Source organism: Stegastes partitus, unplaced genomic scaffold (genome assembly GCF_000690725.1).
Source record: "Stegastes partitus isolate 25-593 unplaced genomic scaffold, Stegastes_partitus-1.0.2 Scaffold1370, whole genome shotgun sequence".
NCBI classification, from domain to species: Eukaryota; Metazoa; Chordata; class Actinopteri; family Pomacentridae; genus Stegastes; species Stegastes partitus.
The window spans coordinates 135335-154875 of record NW_007579101.1 but is presented as its reverse complement, the minus strand read 5'-3'; the positions used below and the strand labels follow the sequence as shown (position 1 = coordinate 154875).

Below are 19541 nucleotides of genomic sequence, written 5' to 3'. Positions count from 1 at the left end.
ATTTTTAGGATTAAATCTCGCCACACTTTGATCTCCCATCACGCTGCTCTACTTCCTCCTGTACATACATGCTGAGTAAATAACTCCAGCAAAAGTGATTGAACAGCTACAGAATACAAGAGCTGAAAGGATTAGTCAATTAATCTATTTGTTGACTGAGAGGACAATAACATGGAACAATTTTACTAATGGAATTCTTGTTTTAATCATTTTTCACAGAAAAATTGTGAAATAATGCTACACGTTGTCATGTTCCAGCTTCTCCAATGGGAGGATGTTCTGCTTCTAAACTAAATACCTTTGTTCAGGTTCAGTATTGATAACTGATTATTAGTAATCAAGCAGGCTGATAGCAGATATCAGAACTGACATACGTTTGCAATATAAATAAAAATATTGATGTCATCATTTTGAATCACATCATTTTATACACAGAACATCATTTAAACTTCTTTGTTTATTATTTATGGACAACTTCTCAGCATTTATCCCTCAGTATTGATAGACTGTTACTCACGATCAGTCGCGATCGTAATCAATCAAAGAATGCTGTGGGCCGGATATTGCTTGTGACCACAGAGTGGTAACTGTAGACAGAGGGAAGTGGCTGCATCAGAGCCAACAGCTTATTTTTGAAATAACGTATTCAATTGGAAATAAGTTTGTTTAAAAAAAATAACAAAGCCACTAATTGGAAAAAGTGCTGAAAATCACATCTGATAATCAGCCAAACTGATAATCGCTCAACTCCTACTTCACAGTTTCGGTCAGGCAAACATTTAATGTAATAATCTTGGGCTCTGCAAAGTTGTGCCAAGCACTTTTCCCTCGATTTCAATCAGTGTGACTAATTGTTACAGCCTGTTCTCTTTCTCAAAATGACAACATGACTGGTTTGTGTTTCAAAATGTGCGCTGGTATCAGTGTTACTCTCGTGCATCTGTTTTTGTTGAGATGAATAAAAGCTTTTGAGGTAGGACTCTGAGGATTTGAGTTAAAGTAAAGTTTAACATTTTTCTACGTGTGCAGAAACTGGCCGGTGCTGTATTATGGATGCGCTGCTTGAATTTCACTGCATTTATTAAAGTCACGGGTGTTGTTTATGTATTGATTAAGTAGCAGACATGTGAGTGACAGGAAGTTTTTTTTCTCTCTCTCTATTATATTATATCTATTATCTATATATATATATCTATTATATATTCTAGTACACTGCCAGTATTGCATTCAAAAGACCGTCATAGACATGAATCTCTCTTTTAATTTTGTTCATCATTTTTAAAGGTTGTAATTTAGCAATTTTGCACTGTTTCAACAACAATAAGAAACATGCGGACAGACATTGTCTTGTAGTCCATAGTGAGACCGACTGTGCATCCTATAATTGTGTTTATAGCTTTCTGTAAGAAATTTGAGGTTTTCACGACCAGTCTAAGACAACCAGGTTTATTTTTACAAACTCGACAAAGCTCCTAAAGTCGCCACAGAACATGTTTTCACTGACTGAGAAAGTGAAGGAGTGACTCTAGAATTAATTACCTAAAGTACTTTTTTTGTTGTATTTGTGCTTTATATTAACACAAATTCATCTTAATGACATCTACTGTTGATTCAAATTATTCACAGCTTGTTAGTTCTGTTTCAAATCGATATCGTATCCCCAGTTCCCTTCAACAGTAATCCTGATGTTTCTTGTAGCTCAGATCCACTTTTTCATGTACTTGAGTCAGTCACAGTGTTGTTATAAATAGGTCTAAAGGTAAAGGTTGTCTCTGGTGGCTTCTTGATTAAAGGGCATGCCATTTACTGGCAATGTCCTGGGTACAAATCCAGCTTCGGACATTGTTAGATGCCTGCTTCCTTTGTCTTCTGTCTTTGCTCGCTCTTTACTCATAGACTGTCCTGTAAATCTCATTAGACTTCTTCAGCTGTGCCTCCCTCTCGAAATTCCTTCTTTCTGGCTAGATAACATGAAAACAGATATATCGGATGCTCTCCCTTTTAAATGATATTTTTTAGTCTCATAGCTTTCTTTTTTTTGTAATGCACTGGACGCTGGTTTTGAAGAAAAAAACATAATGGCAAAATTTTAATGGTCAGACTGCCCGTGTAGCCACTGAGGGAAGAGGAGGACGAGGGATTATTCTGCTCCACAGTGCTTCATCTGGGAGCTCCCTCTGCAGCCACATTGTTGGATGTTGTTTCCCCGAGTGCTCCTCACATTAAAAGCTCGTACATGTCTGTCCCTTGTCTGACCGGAGGAAGACTAGGATGTATATGGCCAAATTAACCGATTACATTTTAAATTAAACGCTCCCTTTAAATGCTTTCTCTCTGGATTGTAAGTATCTTACAGCATTCAGTTTTCACTGCAGTGTGTAGTCAAGAGTAATGATGTGTGGTAATGATTTCCTTGAGGCAACTCATCTTTGTTCATTTCCCCTCTGTTTTCTTCTCATTAAACCTTTCTAAGTCATTTGCATGGTACCATGCAAAATAAATAAAGTTGGGAGCCAACAGTTACTCCTCTCTTGTTGGCACAGAGGTCCCAGTCTGAAGCCATACTAATCACCACCTATTTATCTGTATCTTTGCATATCTGCCACACCGACAACATGGGACAAAAACAAATGTATTTTCTTATGTTTGTGTGCCATTTGTCATATAATTTTGTTTCAGAAAGCCTTTAGCAAAGTCATTTCAGTGTCATTATGTGAGAACAGTAATTGGCAAGATTTGAAATCAAGGAGGGGCACATTGCAGCTTTTTTTGAATTATACATGTTTAGGCATGCATAAATGGACCAAAGTGGTCCAGATTGTTGTGCTAATGTCCCTGCTCTCATTACTGTGCCACATTTATGCCGAAGACCTTCAAAAGACCTTGAATAATGATCACTAAATCATTAGGAGACACTAACATGTTAATCGTGGCAGTTGTATGTTGCAAACATTGAAAAGTGTGTTATGCTCCACAAACATCGCTGCTCTAACATGCCGCTGTATCATGTGAATGCACGGGTGTAAAACTGATAGGGAGCGTTAATGGTCTTTGAGGTATCTCACAGTTATAATTTATTGTCTGCAACATTGCTAAAGGTCACAGTAAACCAGCAAGAACTCAGAGAACAGCAACAATGTGTGAAATAGGTGATTGTACACAGTGACTTCAGAAATGCAAATCTGAATTGCAGTGTAACTTAAGTATGCTTTGTAAATGTCACAGCAATCTTCCTTTGTACTGGAAGGAATCCCAGCTGCTTGGCTAGTCGACAGCAAAGGAGCTCCAGCTTACTGATTTCAAACACAAATATATTGGAGGTTTAAAAAGCACCACGAGGATTGTAGGACTTGGGGGGGTCTTAGTTAATACAGGTTATGTAGATCAGGGAGTGATTTTATGAATCTATATCACTCTCAGGGGCTATCCATCCTATTTCTGTTTAGCAATTTTTAATTGCATTTTTTTTTTTGTCATTAGCCCTGTAGTAAATTTCAATATTGGGGAAATTAACTTAAAAATCTTAGTGACCTGATTCAAATTGGCAAATTTGTGTACACAGTTATTGGCAGATTAACAGTTAAACTGGTGAAGTTCATAGAGAAGAGGTGAGACTGTACAGATGCTACACTCCCGTTTCTGGACTCGCGTCTTGTGATTACTTAATTGCTAAAGTCAGTGATATTTTCCCATCTGCTATTTTGGCCTTGTGTCCAACACAACCACTAGAGTAAAGTGTAAGAAAACACTGCCTGGATCGGGCCCCCTGCAGTGCGTAATCTGCTATCACCTGCCATTTGCCCCAGTTAGTGCCTTTTCATTTCATCACTGCCAGTGCAGCGAACAGCAGGAATGACAAGAATAGGAATTGCTCAAGCGAGACCCTGAGCTGAAAACCCCGCAATCGCACCTGTATGGCCAATAAAACTGAGCATTTCACTACTTTTCTTGCATCTCAGCTTGAAGTACAGACTCTTAAAATGCTCTCTGACAACTCTGACTTACTCATTATCGACAACTTTCAAAAATGCCTGATGTGATTCTAGTCACAAGTGAATCCAAATAAGAAAACATACAAGGTGGTGTAGTGGGTTTGCTTTACCAGCTATTAACTTTGCTGGTGTTCATTTTCTCAAATTTGATTTTATATGCTCATGCCTGAAAGTCTACAAACATTTCTTCTACCGAGTTACCGCCATGCTGGTGAACACTGTGGGGTGCAAATAACCGGGCCATAAGAGACATGATCTGTATGTAATGAGATGAATGAGTGGGAGAGCTGTGTGTGGGCATGTGTGTGCTTATCCTGTGCAACCTACGCTATGACTCGATTATCGGGGGATTTTGAGCACGCAGAGTAGGCTGCTTGAAATGTTGGAAGACCACTTGTGGCCTACCTGGCTTTGCTAATCACACCAACGCTGCTGCTGCTTCATCTTTCAATTAAAACAATAGTAGGGTTATTGTAGTAATAGCAACATGGAGTAAACGCAACATGGCTTATTGGGGAGTTTTGGTGTTTTTCTTGTATGTAGTAATTTTGGGATTTTTGTTTTTATAGTGTGTGAGATGGTTTTTAAGCAGAGGTTATCTCAGTCCATTCTCCATTCATCAGCATGTATCTCTGAGTACTGCTCTGCAACCAAAGCTTTCAAAGGCAATTTAGCGTTTTTTTTTTTTTTTTTTTTTGTGTGTGTGCATGTACTAGCTTTGGGAAGATGTGAGTCAAGCCCACGATGAACTGCTGTGAGGCAAATCATATGTCTAGCTTACAGTGATGTTCAGCTGATCCCTGTTTTGCTTTGGGCTATTGGACTTTGCTTAATTGTTGCTGAATAGTTTATGAGGTTTGTCATGTTGTGGCAGGGACAGCCCACAGCGCTGCAGGCTATTGTGTTCTGGGCTTTTTTATAGGTGAACCAAACAAACGTACATTATGTGCTGTGTCTTTTACCCGCACATCTCTACAAAACATCTCATCGGAGGATCATCCGTTTTTATCTGTCTACACTTTTTCACGCTTATTTAAATATATACATTTATACATAAGTCTAGAATAGGACCTTAAACTGAACAAACTAACAGGGAGACAGGCAGTATTGCAGGGTAATCCACATCTAAAATAAGTCAGATCTCGGTTAGAGGAGGATGCTGGCTCAGTGAAGCGTGTGCAGCTGCAGAGTGGAGCTCTTCCCCTCATGCACAAGCGCGAGCATTAAGGAGTTTTTCAATTCTCACTCTTTTTCCCTGCAGCGCTATACCTCGCAGTCTGGGTTTTAGATAAAAAGAGCAAACAAAACACACACTTTATCTTTGTATATGATGGTGAGCTCACTCATTCCCTTCTTTTTTTGTCATAATGTTGTGATCAAAGTTTATTTACATGTGGTGCTGAATAATGTTTCTTAGAAGCAGACTATCTTGAAGGGATCCTGGAGATTTAGCACCCTTTCGTCACACCACATCAAGGGACGGTGCGCGTGCTGCTCACATTCTGAGCATCCCAACACATGGCTTTCTTCTGATTTCTCCGCTCAGTTTATATTTCCTCTTCTCGTCTCGCCCCACATGTCATTCCTAGGGCAACGTCTGCCCTGCGTGCTTTTTTTTTTCTTCCTCTTTTGTGATACGATGTGGTATATTCCACAACGTTTTAAGCACTTTGTGTGCGCGGCAGAGAAAGTAAACAACATAGAGTGAATGAAAATCTGTCCAGTGTTGCATAAAGGCTTGGGAATCCATAAGCTGCTAAGTGTTCATGTATGCTAAGTGCAGTGGGTCACCTTGGTTACTGCAGATTCCAGCAGAAGATGATGAAGGCAAGGGCAAGCCAAGGTGGGAAATGGAGACTGGGAGGTCATCGACTTGCTGCCTCTTTTTGACCAAGAGAGACTGATTAAAGCTATTTTATATTTTTAAACGTATTTTAGCTTTTACTCTGCAGCAGGCTACACCATGTAATGACTGCTCTTTGCCTTTTCAACTATTCATGATCCACACATTGCACAGATGTTGACTTTACGCACGCTTGAAAATAATAGATTCAATTTGTTGGCAGAATAGGTGCATAGTTGAGACAAACATCGAGCATCTCTGAAGGTTTGTTGTGGCTCAAGGCTGTGTCCTGGTAGCACAGGGCACGGAGGATCAGGGAAAGCTTTTTGTAGGATATTTTTGGTAGCAGTCCATGAAAGATTTAGTGGTCACTCGATTTGTACAACGCTGAGGAGGAGAATCCAAAGTGTGCTGTGCATGTATTTTTAACCAAGTGTATTTGTTGTTTTTTTTTATGTTGGTTATTTTATGAAGAAAAAAAAAACACAATGATGCAATGTTTGATTAATCACACTTCAAAAACACTTTACTGTTATTTCATGCCCAAAACATGAGATAAAAATTCAGAATATTCCTTTTACGCCTCTCATGTGCCATCCATCCCTGGCCCTGGAATGATACATCTTCCTCCTCCTCCTCCTCCTCCCCCTCTTCCTCCTCTTCTTCTTCCTCCTCCTCCTCCTCCTGTCCATTCTCATCAGCCACAGGCATTTCACTGCACAATGCAATATTGTGGAGAATTCAACACACAACAGCAGCGCATGAAAAGAAGTTGAGGCATGCTCCAGCTGCAATATGCCCTGCATAACCTTAAGGTGAAACGAGGTTTAGCGTTGCTCTTTGAGGGAATTATTTGAATAATCTCGTGTTTTTCTTACCACACTTCTAAACACATATGAAATACTCGGATTCTGACTGCGTGCCTTTGAGCCTGATCAGAGCAGCATTTAAGCATTTAATACAGATCTAGGCCTGAGGAAATTAGAGAAATGAGTGTGAGAAGACTGAAACAGGCTCGAGCAGGGGCAGGCTTTACCTGAGGTGGTTGTTTTTCTTTTCTTTTCTTTTTTTTTTTAAGGAGGGTTAGATTGATTTTGCTTGCGTTGTAACTCGCGTGCAAACACCTACAAAGCAATAGGTGTTGCTAGAGATGTTTTCTGGCCTGCAGGTCAGCCAGGCAGAGTGTAAAGGGTTTTAATAGCAAGACTGAAGGAGCGGAAGGTTCTACGTAAATAACACTGTCAGATCGTTTCTCTTCTGAAAAGTTAAATATGCCAAAGATTTATTAAGTCAAGGTTATTGCTCAGGTTTATTAAATCCCAGCTAAGCACCTTTTTACATTCCAAAACAGACATTTTCAGAATGTAAAGGTCTGACATTGTTCCTTTGTTCCTACGTGCTAAAGGTGGACATCCTCTCCACATCAGAACAGTTCTGGTCAAGTTGACCGGGTGTGATTGAGCATAAATTATCTCGCTGACCAAATGTTTAGAGCAGCGTTTCCCACTGCAAGTTGAGCTTCTGTAAACAAAGTGTGAGAAATCTGGCCATTAACATTTTCGCAAGCATGTTTGTACTTTCAAAAGTCAATGTTAACTTTCGGAAAATTAACTAGTCATCGTCACTTTGTCACGCGGCATCTTATCTTGATTTTGCTCAGCTGAAATAATGAATTCAGTAAAATGTAAATTGGAATAGTACGACGGTTTCTTGTGTGGCATAGCTGTCGTGACACTTATGGCTAATTCATCCTTCCAGCACCTCTAAACTTGCTAATTAAATAAATGGGATATAACATATTAATTGGTGATCCTCAGAGATGCTGGCAGACACATTCTGTTACCTGTGGAGATAACTAGGCGAGCTCTTTCCCAGTTCTCAAACTTTACGCTGCCATAAGCTAACTGGCTGCTTGCTGTAGCTTTAAAATGACATGAAAAATTTATCACGCTGCTATTGATCTTCTCATCCAACTCTCGGTGAAATGTATAAATATTGCACTAAAGATGTAATTCAGAAGTGTAATCTTCCTATATCCTGTAGTTTCCCTCTATTGGAATGCAGCTCATTACTTATTATTAACACATGCTAGCCTTTAAGTTCTGTATATAATAATGATATCAATGGACAGATATCTTTGGGATCACCATACTTTAATGACCCATAGTCACAAAATCTACTCACGTCGCGCCTTTAATAGGTTTGCAACAAATCGCTAGTTCATTTGGTTGTAAATAAGTCGATTCCAACCAAACGTTGACTTGCAAAATGGCACCATCAAGGTCAGCAGATGAAGGAATGCGTCCTCTGTGGAGCACAGTAGTCAGTACTGATCATCATTTACATCTTACGTTACACAAGCCTGTGCTCTTGAGGTATGTTTAATAAAGGAGAATAAAGATTATACGGAAATGTCAGGGGACTGTTTGCTCTTAATGATGCGCTGAACAGTACCGACTTGCCATAGCAACACAAGAGTCACCACTCCTGCTACGAGTAGACCAAATGAAATAAGGGGTTTCTCGGTTCTTTTAAGCGGATGCAGTTACATTTTTTTTTTTTTCAGTCTTGGCTGTTCATATTCAGAAGCTAAAAAAAACTCCCAAATACACATTTCTGTGCCTGCAGTGAGCAGTTTATTCAGACGGTCCCAGATTAGGTTCATTTCTCATGAGTTAAATCAAATCAGAGCCACAAAGATGTCTCATACCGACAACTGACATGGTTTGGGCTGAAAGAAGCCATTTTACCCAAATGAATCATGTACTCTTAATCTGGTTTTGTCCAGACCATCCAGCACACGTGAAAGTTGGTGTTTAACCAGAAACACATGAGCATTCGTGAGAAGAACGAAGGAAAGTGTGATTTCACGTGGTTGCCGTTTTTATTATTTAATTCCTAACATCAGCAGGTGATGGAGATATTCTCCAAGCTTAAGCTGCTGATATTTTTTTCCCCTTTAGTGCTACTCTACATCAAACACCTACACCTGAGTTTCAGGTTTAATAACTGGCGTTCTTATTTCTTGCAGGTGAATTGAAAACAGGGATTCAGCTGAGAAAAAAAAAAATCTCCCTGAGAAACACATTTAATCAAAATGTCATGCGTGAATGTGTTAGTCAGATTTTCTAAGTAGCAGCCGATGTAACGTCTAAAGACTTTGCTGCTCAGTGAACGTTAGCAGGAGGGCTGCCTGGTTGCCGATGGATACAGATGCTGTCGCCATTTATGATACACACGAGATATTGATACAGGAGGGCCAGGTGCAAATGAAGCTGCAGTGAAGTTTAACCCAGGGATCATCACATATGATGAGGCTGACGTCCTGCTTTGTGCATATTCAGTGGCTAAGGAAGAGATGCATGCTGACAGTGTTGCTAGGAGACCACACACAGTGACTAGTGTGAGAGGCTTGATTTCACCTCCCTCCCCCATTCTTGTAGTCTGGCTGCCTTTCACTGTTTTTCTATCCTCTCTTCCTTTACACTTGCCTCCATTTGCTTGTTCCCTCCACTCTGATATTCCCTGTTTTGATATTCCCCTCCATCAGTCTGTCTGCAGTACGTTTTCCGCCTAATCATATTTATCTTCTTCCCGGCTTGATCTCTCAGTGACTCTCCATTTATTGGCTTCCCCCATTTTTCACCGAGCCCCCTCCCGTCTCCTTCCCGCTGCCTCGGTCTCTCCTCCTCTCTGGCTGTGTGCGTTTCAAGCTGCTCATTCTTCTCCTGAACAGTTCGCTCCGTCCTCGTGCACCGCTTCCTCTCTGTTTGTTTCTCTGGCTGAGCTGCAGCGCTGTGACTGACTCCAGTGCTGTGACTGTGGGGTCAAAATACTGTACAGTGGTGCTCAGGAGAAACCCAACAAACTCAACATATGTGTATTGTATTTTCAAAACAGACAAACTACATCACTGATGAAGTGAGCTATAAGCATCTGCTCATGTACAAATCCGATTTCTTTTCTCCTTACTTACTCGCTGCTGTATACGGAGTTACAGTTTGATTATAGTAATTTGCTAATTAATTCAAGCTTGAGTAGGCGCAAACCTGAACATTTTACTACATATAAGAGCACGCTCGTCCAAGAACTGGATGTGCAGAAGAAGGAACACGATAGTACAAGATGTTTTGTACTGGCTGTCTATTTATTCTGACTGCTTTTATTCATTTTTTTTTGCAAAGACAAACACATGTCACGAATGTTTTTTGTCTTCCACCATTAAAACAAAAAAAGGACTTCGGCTGGCATTTGTAACAATATTTCAAATTAGATTTTCGTAGATGTCTGCAAAACACACAGGGATATTATACTCAACAGTAACAAAATGTATATTTTGAATGTGTTTTGTAGAAATGTTGCCTTTTTGTCAAAGGCCAGCCAGTGTTATGATGTGTCCCTCCACTCTGCAGTGTTACTGCCTCACTCACAGCGAGGTGCAGCAACACTACTGGACCACTTGCTGAGGTGAAGGCTGGAGGGCAGAGGGCTGCAGCACAAAGCCTTCCAGAAGTGTTAAATTCAGAAGAGAAGATGGAGGAAAAGATTTTAGGTGTGAAATTCCCTTAAATGTACAGTGAAAGGTACTTCTTTGACTGCACAATGTTTTGCTCATAACTTCGCTCTTTCTTACACTCAGAGATCGTACTCCGCCTGTTTTATACTTCCAGATTTTCTTCAGATAACGTTTTCTCTTATAAATTCCTGTCATCAGTAAGCCGCACTCAAATCAGCTGCCGAGCGTTTGCAATTACCGCCTCACACCCTGTGTGTGTATGTGTGTGATTCGCGTGTATGGGGGGCTTTGAGTATGTGTGTGTGATGTGTTTGCTTATGTGCATGAATGAGTAGTCTGCAGCGTTGCATGCAGATCGAGTTACATGAATCATGGCTCCATCTGCCTCCTGGTTCTAATGAGGAATTCAAGCGACTCCTGACCCTACAGATGCTCCTGAAACAACTTGCTAAACGCTCTGAATTTATTTGGGTTTTAAAGTGGCTCTCGGGATTGATCACAGCCACATTATATGAGTGCACTGCGCGTTTTGTGTGGTCTGTAAAAATTATGTTTGTGGCCCAGTTTGATGAGACCAACCTGCCCATAGATGTAAGATGTTGGTCTCCTGGTTCTCTTAGCTTGGCTAATTGTACACCAACCCACAGCATGTAATGCGACAATTGCGGGGCTGCCTGCTCAGCTGCCAGATCCTAGAAGCCAAAATCAAAGCTCCATTTAACAGAAGCCCAACCTACAGTCGCAGCTCCCTAACCTAATTAACATTGAGTCAGCAAGCATGGCAGCAGTAGTGGTCGAGGTTGTGGTCAGGGCTGTGGGATACAAGAATAGCAGTAGCCACGCTGACACACTGGATGACACACTGGGCCGTGACAAAAGAATCACACACAGCTACACAGATCAACATGCCGCCTGGCACAGGTGACCGTGCCTGCTGCTCCCGCTGTGTATTTTTTGTCTTCAGTAGAATATGTTTGAGATAATGTACTTACAGTAAAGATGCTGCGCAGTTGGTGGTAGATGTGGCTTCAGTTGTCCTGAATATCTACAGAATTAGGAGAGCTATTACACGGCTGGAAAATGCAAATGTCATGTATTTTTTATGCCCTTTTTATCTGAGGAGCATAAAAGCATAATTCAGATCTCATTAAAGTGGTTTCGCATGCAGTTTCATTGTAACATATTTTTAATGCACAACTGTGTTTTTAAAAGGTATCGCATGGAGAACATAATTTGTTCTGCAGTGTTCTACTTTTTTATATTATCTGCTTTGTAAGAGAGACCCAGCGATATATACCATTCAAAATGATTAACCAACAGTGTTGCAAACGGCTTCGCTTAGTGCATTTCACATGAAGTGAAAGTGTGCACTGGCAGCGCTGTTCAACTCAACAAACTGATGCCGGAAGCACCAGTGGTAATACTTCAGTGTCCACGGTTAAAACACATTCAAACTCTGTTTCTATTCATGATGGAAAAACACTAGCATCATGCATCAGCTGACAGCTGCGCTTTTCTTAGCCAATTGTGTTGCACACTCACATTCTCCAACATGAAAACACTGTTGGACTCTCAGATATCTGCCCCACAACAAGCCTGACTTCTCATGGGGTGAGCGTGAGTAGGAAGCTGTGCATGCGCTACATATGACAAACCACATTACTGTCTGGCTAGCAGACAGGCTTAGATAGGCCATCCTAGGGCCTGCAGCCAAAGATGCTCTGCAGCTGAGTTACCATGCTTACTCAAATATTCATAACTGGATAATGAAAGTATAAATAGTTTTCATGTGATAAACGAGAGGTTGGGGTAAACAACACTGCAACCTCCATCATCATGCATCATTGTGTCTTTACTGTGGCGGCTGCCAGTTGGAGTAATGACCAGGATTGTTCGCTGTGACCCCCTTAAAGTTTTGCCAGTGAATCAGGTTTGATTATTTGGGTTTCATGATGCGTCGCCACATCACAAAGTAATCACTGTCAATCCTGTCAGCTGCAAGCAGACTGGGAATCTGTTAAACACATTGTTTAATGATTAATGTGCTCAAACATTGCCCTTGTTTCTTTTTTTCCAGAGGAGGACTGCCTGCGACATACGTCCCGTTCTCCTGAGTCTTCTTCTATACCATGAGCTCTGGCTCTGCCCAGGATGTGGCAGTCGAGCATTTCCTGCGTGACATAGAGAGGCGAAGCAAGCGGCTACACTGCGCTGTGATAGGCTGCGAGGAGGAGCGACCCCGCAGCGACATGAACCTGCTGTATCGTAAGAGCCGTTTGGACTGGAGGCAGAGAGACCAAGAGGGAAGTAAAAAGAGGTGAGTGGATCAGCTCGCAGGAGCTCTGCATATATGGGATTACAATAGGGTTCACTTCAGAGGGAATATAAACCTCTTATCCAGTTAGCGCATTTAATTTCCAAATCTTAATTCCACGCACAGTTCATAAAGTCAGAGGGGTTCGCCTGAGAAGCCTCATGCAAATGTGCATAGCAACAGTTCATAATGAAGTTAATATGTTCTGTAGATGAGATAAATTAATATAACATCAGCCAAAATGTCAGAGGGCAGAAATTACCCGCAACCACTGAAAAGGAAATTGGAAAATTGAGTTGCCTTAATTTCCTCAATGCACATGTAATTATTTTGTCTTTATGCTACATTCTATGGGCATAATGAGAACACTTATTTTATTCACAGCAACATATACAAATCTGGCACGTTCACTCCTTCAATGGTACTTCTATGAAGGAAAAGGAAATTAAAATTGAAGGTTGCCTTGTTATATTGATGAAGACTGAGACGGTATAAAGGTTAAATAGTATATTTCGCACATGCACTTCTTTAAAATTCTGCACAGTTTCCCAGCAGAGAAGTAGTGAATCAGAAAACCTTACCTGTAATGAGTTTTCATGAAATATGTAGTAACAGTAAGAGCTGCAGGCCTTGCAGCTCCAGCTCAGGGTTCTCCTATACTTCTATACTAATCCTCTTTTGTAATGGAGTATTTTTAGATTGTTGTATTGGTACTTTTTCTTAAACCAAATACTTCTTCCGCCGCTGCCTGCCAGCAGTGTCTCGGTAGGATTGAAGAGTTGTTGGTAAATGCGGCGCAGTATGTGTTCAGGGCTCTAATTTCTCTGTTACGACACAGTTAGCTGCTGATGTATCAAGTCCAGCTCCTATTTTTGGACGCCTTCCAGCAGAAGTGAAAAGTAATCATAATAAATCACAACACAGGCTAAGTGCTGGTCTTTTAAATAATATTAATAATAATGATAAATAGAATGATAATTTAGTCTTGTGTAAACATTTTTTTTTTTATTATTATTTTAGGGTCCAATATAGACTACTACGTTTTTGATTTTAGGACGACCCAACTATCACAACGCACACGTTCATTCAAGCATTCTACGAAAAGGTGTCAACAGCATAACGTCATTACGCTCGCATGACAGTCGGGGTATGACGGTGTTGTCTTGAACTGTGTGTGCATCGCAGTGAGCTTGTGTATCTGAGCCTGTGTTTTGGGGACAGAGGAGAGATGTACTGTTCAAGTGTGAGTCACCTATAATTCACCAAATTCCTCACTGTGTACGGGGCTATTTATGCCGCAGTGGAGAGGCAGAGCATCAAAGACAACAGTTCGGTTTGTTTAGAAGAGCCGTCCAGTGCGTTCTGACTCACAGCGGTAATTGGAGGCCCACGTGTTGGCAGCAGAGATCAACGTCATGGCAGCATCAAGCCAGTGGAGGTGTAGGGCAGCAAGTAGGACAGCGGGACACGATGACTGATGAAAGCAGAGCCGAGCGGGGCCAGAGCAGCAGAGGTGGGAAGCAGAACATGACCGGTGATGATTACGAACAGGGTAGGGTCAGGGATAAAACCGCACAGGGACAAAGGAGCGGCCACCAAATGGACTCCAGGCAGGACAACGGCAACAACTGCAGAGCTGGTGGGAGTGGGGGGCTCGGGGGGGGAGTGAAGGGCGCCGGTAGACAGTTTGAGATCTTGAGGCCCTCAGGAGAGAAATCACATTTATAAAGCAGAGACGGCTGTGGAGATGCAGAATGGTAAATAGGTGAGTTTCAACATGAGTTTTAAAAATAGAGACTGTTTCTTATGGCACTATTACAGGCAGACAGACTATTCCCAGTAGTGACGACTGGTGGAAGAAAACCTTGCTCTCAGCTGAGGTTTTATTAATTCCTGCACAGAATTATGCGCAGAATTATGATACAAGTATGACCGGGCTGGCAGGGGGCTACCCTGGCTCCTCCGGTGTGTGTGTGCAGATATGAGAAGTCCTCCAAATCCATTTAAAGGAGTTCAGTACGCGATATTGAACTAGACAACTCTGCAAATGGGGACGGATAAAAGACAAATGAATACATTGATACATGTTCACCGCTCAGCCACGACTTTAAAACACGTCATGCCACTGAAACAGCTCTGACTTGTCAGGCAAAGGAAACAGGAGCTCTTGGGGGTTCCTGTGGTGTCTGGCACTGGGATGTCGTTCCTTTAGGTCTTGTGGGTAGATAGGTGGGGCCTCCATTGATCAGGCTTATTCTGGTGGATCCTGTGGTAACTCAGTCAGACTGGAATCTGGGTCTCTTGGTCGTGTTCTTTGAGCCCATCCTCAGTAGTTTCTGTGGTGTGGTAGGGCACATTGTCCTGCCGGGGGAACGCTGGTGCCATGTGGCAGAGGGTAGGGTGGCTTTAGCTTGGTCTTCAACAGATTTAGGGGGGTACTACATGTCAAAGTAACATCCACATGAATGCCAGGACCCAAAGTTTTCCAGCAGAACTTTGCATTGTGACAAGGTGATCAATGTTATGCTCTTTACCTATCAGTGGGCTGACTTTGGTCAATAAATCATATCTAATGTATGTATGCTTTAAAAAACAGCAGTTTTTTTTTGCATATGTTAATGCTAAGAATCAATGCAGCTTCAATGCTTTGTTCTATTCTTTTTAAAACTCAATCACATTTCAACAATCTCAACTTCTAAAATCTGTTTTTCTCTTGTTTTACAATACAATTCAAATACAACATCATATGCAAAATCAAGCTAAAACTTAAATAAATCAAATTCTATCAAACCCTAATTCACTATTGAATTGCCAACTATATCCTGAGACAGTAAGAGTTTTGACAGTCCTTTTATGCAAACATCAGACACTCAGATGACAGATATTTGTGTTAAAAAACCTCTATTGGTTCAGATTGTTAAAACTTTTTCTGAATGGTTTTGAGCTCATGCAGTTTTGCCGAGAATACACTTTATTGTAGCCGTCAGCTCAGCCTCATGATCAGAGAAAATTGGCACTTGTCACGTCAATAAGAAACTCAGAGGTCAACGATTAAAACAGCTCCTGAGTGTAAAGGAAACAAAGACAAGTCCTGTCTTGTTGTGGAAGCTTCAAGAAGTGATTATCTATGTGGTTGTTCATTGTGAGGATTGAGTCATTAAAGAAAAATGTATGAAGTGTGTTGGTTGCTTTAGGGGCGTCCACAACACGGTGTCACATGATGGACAAAAATAATGTAACGATACGATCGGAAGTTTCAGTTTCGTCGCTTCGAGTTAAACCACGAGTTTTACTTTTTATGTAATTTTCTTTTGGTTACAGAAGAAGAATTGAATCTGTTTAAAATCGTGCTAGAGACAACCCATAACTTAAGGCAATCAATTAAAGTGTCGTGTATTGTGTCAGATATGTCAGGAAGGTCCAACAGAATGAGGACGGCGACACACTCAATGTCAGCGATCAACCTTAACCCATCTGAAACTTTTACAAGGGATGACTTAACTGCTCTGATTTGCCCTCAAACCAGATTAGATGTTCTCAAAGATGATGTGTTTTTTTTTTTCAGATTTCATTCAGCTGTTTAAACATAACCCACTCTTAAACTTTGGCCCACAAAGGTAAATTAGAAATAGGACGGTGGCTGCTGGGGGCGGATTTATCTAAACTGGATTTCTTCAGCAAAAGCTTTATCACCACAGTCTTTGGAGCTTTGGGGAATATCTTGCAGTCTGAGGAAGAGGTGGTGTTCAGGAGTCTCGTTAGAGATAAATGTCCCAAAGGTGCTGTTCAGAAGGCTGCAGAGGACCAGTGGATGATGAAGTATGGTTTGACCAGAAGAGACAACAATGTAGATTTCTCTAGCATTTGTCTTCGACTTAGAGGTACCTTGAGTTTTTGCAGACAACTAAATGCCTGATTTGAGTTTTGGACTTGTAGTAAACATATATATTTTGTGAGATTTCGAGGTGCTGGAAGGCAGATTTTGTTACCTTCAGTCAGAGCCAGACTGACAGTTTCCCCTTGATTGCAGTCTTTATGGTAAGCTAAGCTAACCGGCTGCTGAATGCAGCTTCATTTTGAAATACGAGCAAAGTGTTAATCTTTTCATTTGAGTCTAACGAAGAAAACAGGCTTAGTTGAGAATGCACAGTGTTGGATTGTTGCTGATACGCCTTCATTTTCAAAATTTTTTAATGCAGATGCCGATATATGCACATGTTTTTTTCCACCTAATTACAGAGAACATCTGGTCTCTCCTATAGTGGAGTAAATATGTTGTTATGCCTACAATCATTGTGACGGATCACTGGCAGGTGTAAATATAAAATACAATGCTTCTTAAATTTACACTCTCACTAGATAACATAAGAAAACTACTTTAACTTGCATGTAAAAAATATAGCTGATTTATTATATTTAACATTTTCAAACTAACCTGTACATTTTTATCCTGATAGGCTATCTGCCTGTCTCTTTGGGCCAATGCCAGCATTTCATTTTAAAGCCTTTCTCTTCTAATACCGATGATATCAAATGAATGTTTTATGTGGTAGCTGCTATAGATTATAGGCTCGATGTAAAGCAGCAAGAAAGAGAAGCGTACGAGGAGGTGATAGTCCCCAAACCTTTTGAACAGCTCAGTCTCTGGTCTTATTTTGAAGTTGTTGAGAGCTTCTGCCCTAAGAAGAAATAAAACTGAACACTTCAAGCTGCGAGAAGGAGCAGCTCCGCTTCTGTTCTGGGCTAAATTTGGCCCTGTAGTATCTATGTCGATTGTGAGGAGTCACTAGTACATCTCCACAGGCATTCATGGGTACAAACATACTTGTACAGATGCAAGCGCACTCTGTTGCTATACCGCACACATAAACACATGCGCGCACACACACACAACCACACTGCCTCGCACACGAGGAAGAAAATAGGCGCCTCTGTGCTCTCTGTGATGAGCAGCCCCAGTGCTCCTTCTGCTGCTTGCAATGTTGAATACAAATTGTAAGCTCCAATTGTCTTCTTCTGTGCTTCACTGCCTCACAGGGATCACAACTGATCTAAAAGAGAGCGCTGCATGACCCATAGTCATATGTCGCCATTATGTACCATGATGAATCATTTATGCACAGAATAATCGCACATTTGAGCTTTTTAATTATACACTCAGAAACAATTTCTTGCATTCTCAAACATGTGGACTCAGATATGATCATGAATATCCAGATGTGCGTCTTTGTCTTTTTTTTTTTTCTGGGATATGATGGACACAAACCCCCTGATGGTATTTCTACCACAGGCTTTTCTTTTTTTTTTTTTTTATTCTCCTCAGTACAGTAGCTTCACAGCAGCCCTGTTTATAATGACAAGTCTGTTGTTGAGGAAGAAAATGTTGCTCAGCCCGAGTTGGCTTAAAGGCCAGGGACTTATCTCATGTTGTTGTGGGGTGAAGCGCAATAACAACCCCCCCGAAGAAGACGCCAAGCCGCTGCAGCACCTGTTTCTAAAGCAGAGAAGCAAGTCGAGTGTTATCAGAAGCCATTTTTAAAGCCTTTGGTGAACTCAGCAGGGCGTCAAACCTCACAGTGTTATGTCAATAAGTTGAACCACTGACTCATTTCTGAAATTCATGTCCATAAACTAACAACGATTATTTTACCTATTCGAGGATCTTCAGTCTATTTCTTAAGCCTTTCAAAATTAATTGTCAAACATATTTTCTGATAAGATAAGACCACGGACTTTTGTGCAAAGATGGACTATTATGAGTCGTTATCCATTACAGATAACCGATAAGCATCTGGATCCAGCAGTGTTAATTAAATAGGAGATTTATGATATATTTTACATGCTCAGCAAATATAACACAATTATCCAGACGGAATGCAGTTCTGCTCCTCCTGCCCCAGTTTGGAGAAACACTGCAATATTTTGTCAGATTTTTCTCTTTGTTAGTTTTATTTATTGTTGTGGGAGCTCGTGTCATTGATGATTTCAAAGACGAACTATCAAATACCAGAAAATCACAACTGTTCCCATGGTAACGGATAAAATACTTCTGGCGATCCTGAGAGCAGACTACAGATGTGGGTTGAGGATATAAACATGTAAAGAATAAGGGAACTCCGGCAGCACAGTGCACACTACTTTGCTTTTGACAAGGGAATTGATTTCCTAATTGAATGTGTTTGAGGAGAAAGCCGATGCGGAGGAATTTAGATGGAAAGATATGTGAATGCGAAAGATGGAGAAGCCTCCAGGGCTTTCCTTTTGCAGCAGAAGCCCTGCAGGCATTTCTTTATTGCAAAGACGATGTTTGAAGACCAAAGAGAGAGTGAGGAAAGAGGGAGGTCAATATAAAGAGTGGAACATGAATGTTTTTCACTTCTGTCTGATTTCCTCATGCTTCAATATTTCTAATCCCTCCACACCCTCTCTCCCTCTTTCCCAAATTGCAGCTCCTCCCAAAACGACCCCTCGGCTACTGTTGGCAAAGTCAGAGATTTGGCTTCTTTTCGACGGCATTTCCGGATGGGTTTCATGACGATGCCCGCCTCCCAGGACCTGTCCCCTCACTCCTGTGCCTCCGCCATGGCGCCGCGCTCGCAGTCCTGCCACGCTGTCGGTGCCGGGGATACAAGCCTAGAGAATGGAGATTACTCTGACACTCAATCCCAACATGGCGGCCGCTGCCCCCCAGCTAAACCCAAACGCCACCCCAGTACTCGCCTCAGCTCCTCGTCTGCTGACAGCAGAGGACCTCCTGAGACACCACCACCGCCTCCACCCTCTCACTCACAGTCCAAACACTCAGAGAAGAAAAATGGTAGGAAATTGGCGTTTAAGTGCATATTTGACTGAGAAAACGTTCTTTTCTTGACATGT

General features: G+C 41.4%; 1 protein-coding gene across 1 annotated transcript in view; it reads left to right on the top strand.

Annotated features, from left to right (window-relative positions):
• nyap1 (neuronal tyrosine phosphorylated phosphoinositide-3-kinase adaptor 1) overlaps positions 1–19541 on the top strand; it is a 34583-nt gene that overhangs the window by 10072 nt on the left and 4970 nt on the right. Inside the window, exons 3-4 of the mRNA XM_008299008.1 lie at positions 12429–12668; positions 19115–19482. Of these exons, the coding sequence (XP_008297230.1) occupies positions 12481–12668; positions 19115–19482 (556 nt within the window). The 5' untranslated portion in view covers positions 12429–12480. The remainder of the gene's footprint in view (positions 1–12428; positions 12669–19114; positions 19483–19541) is intronic.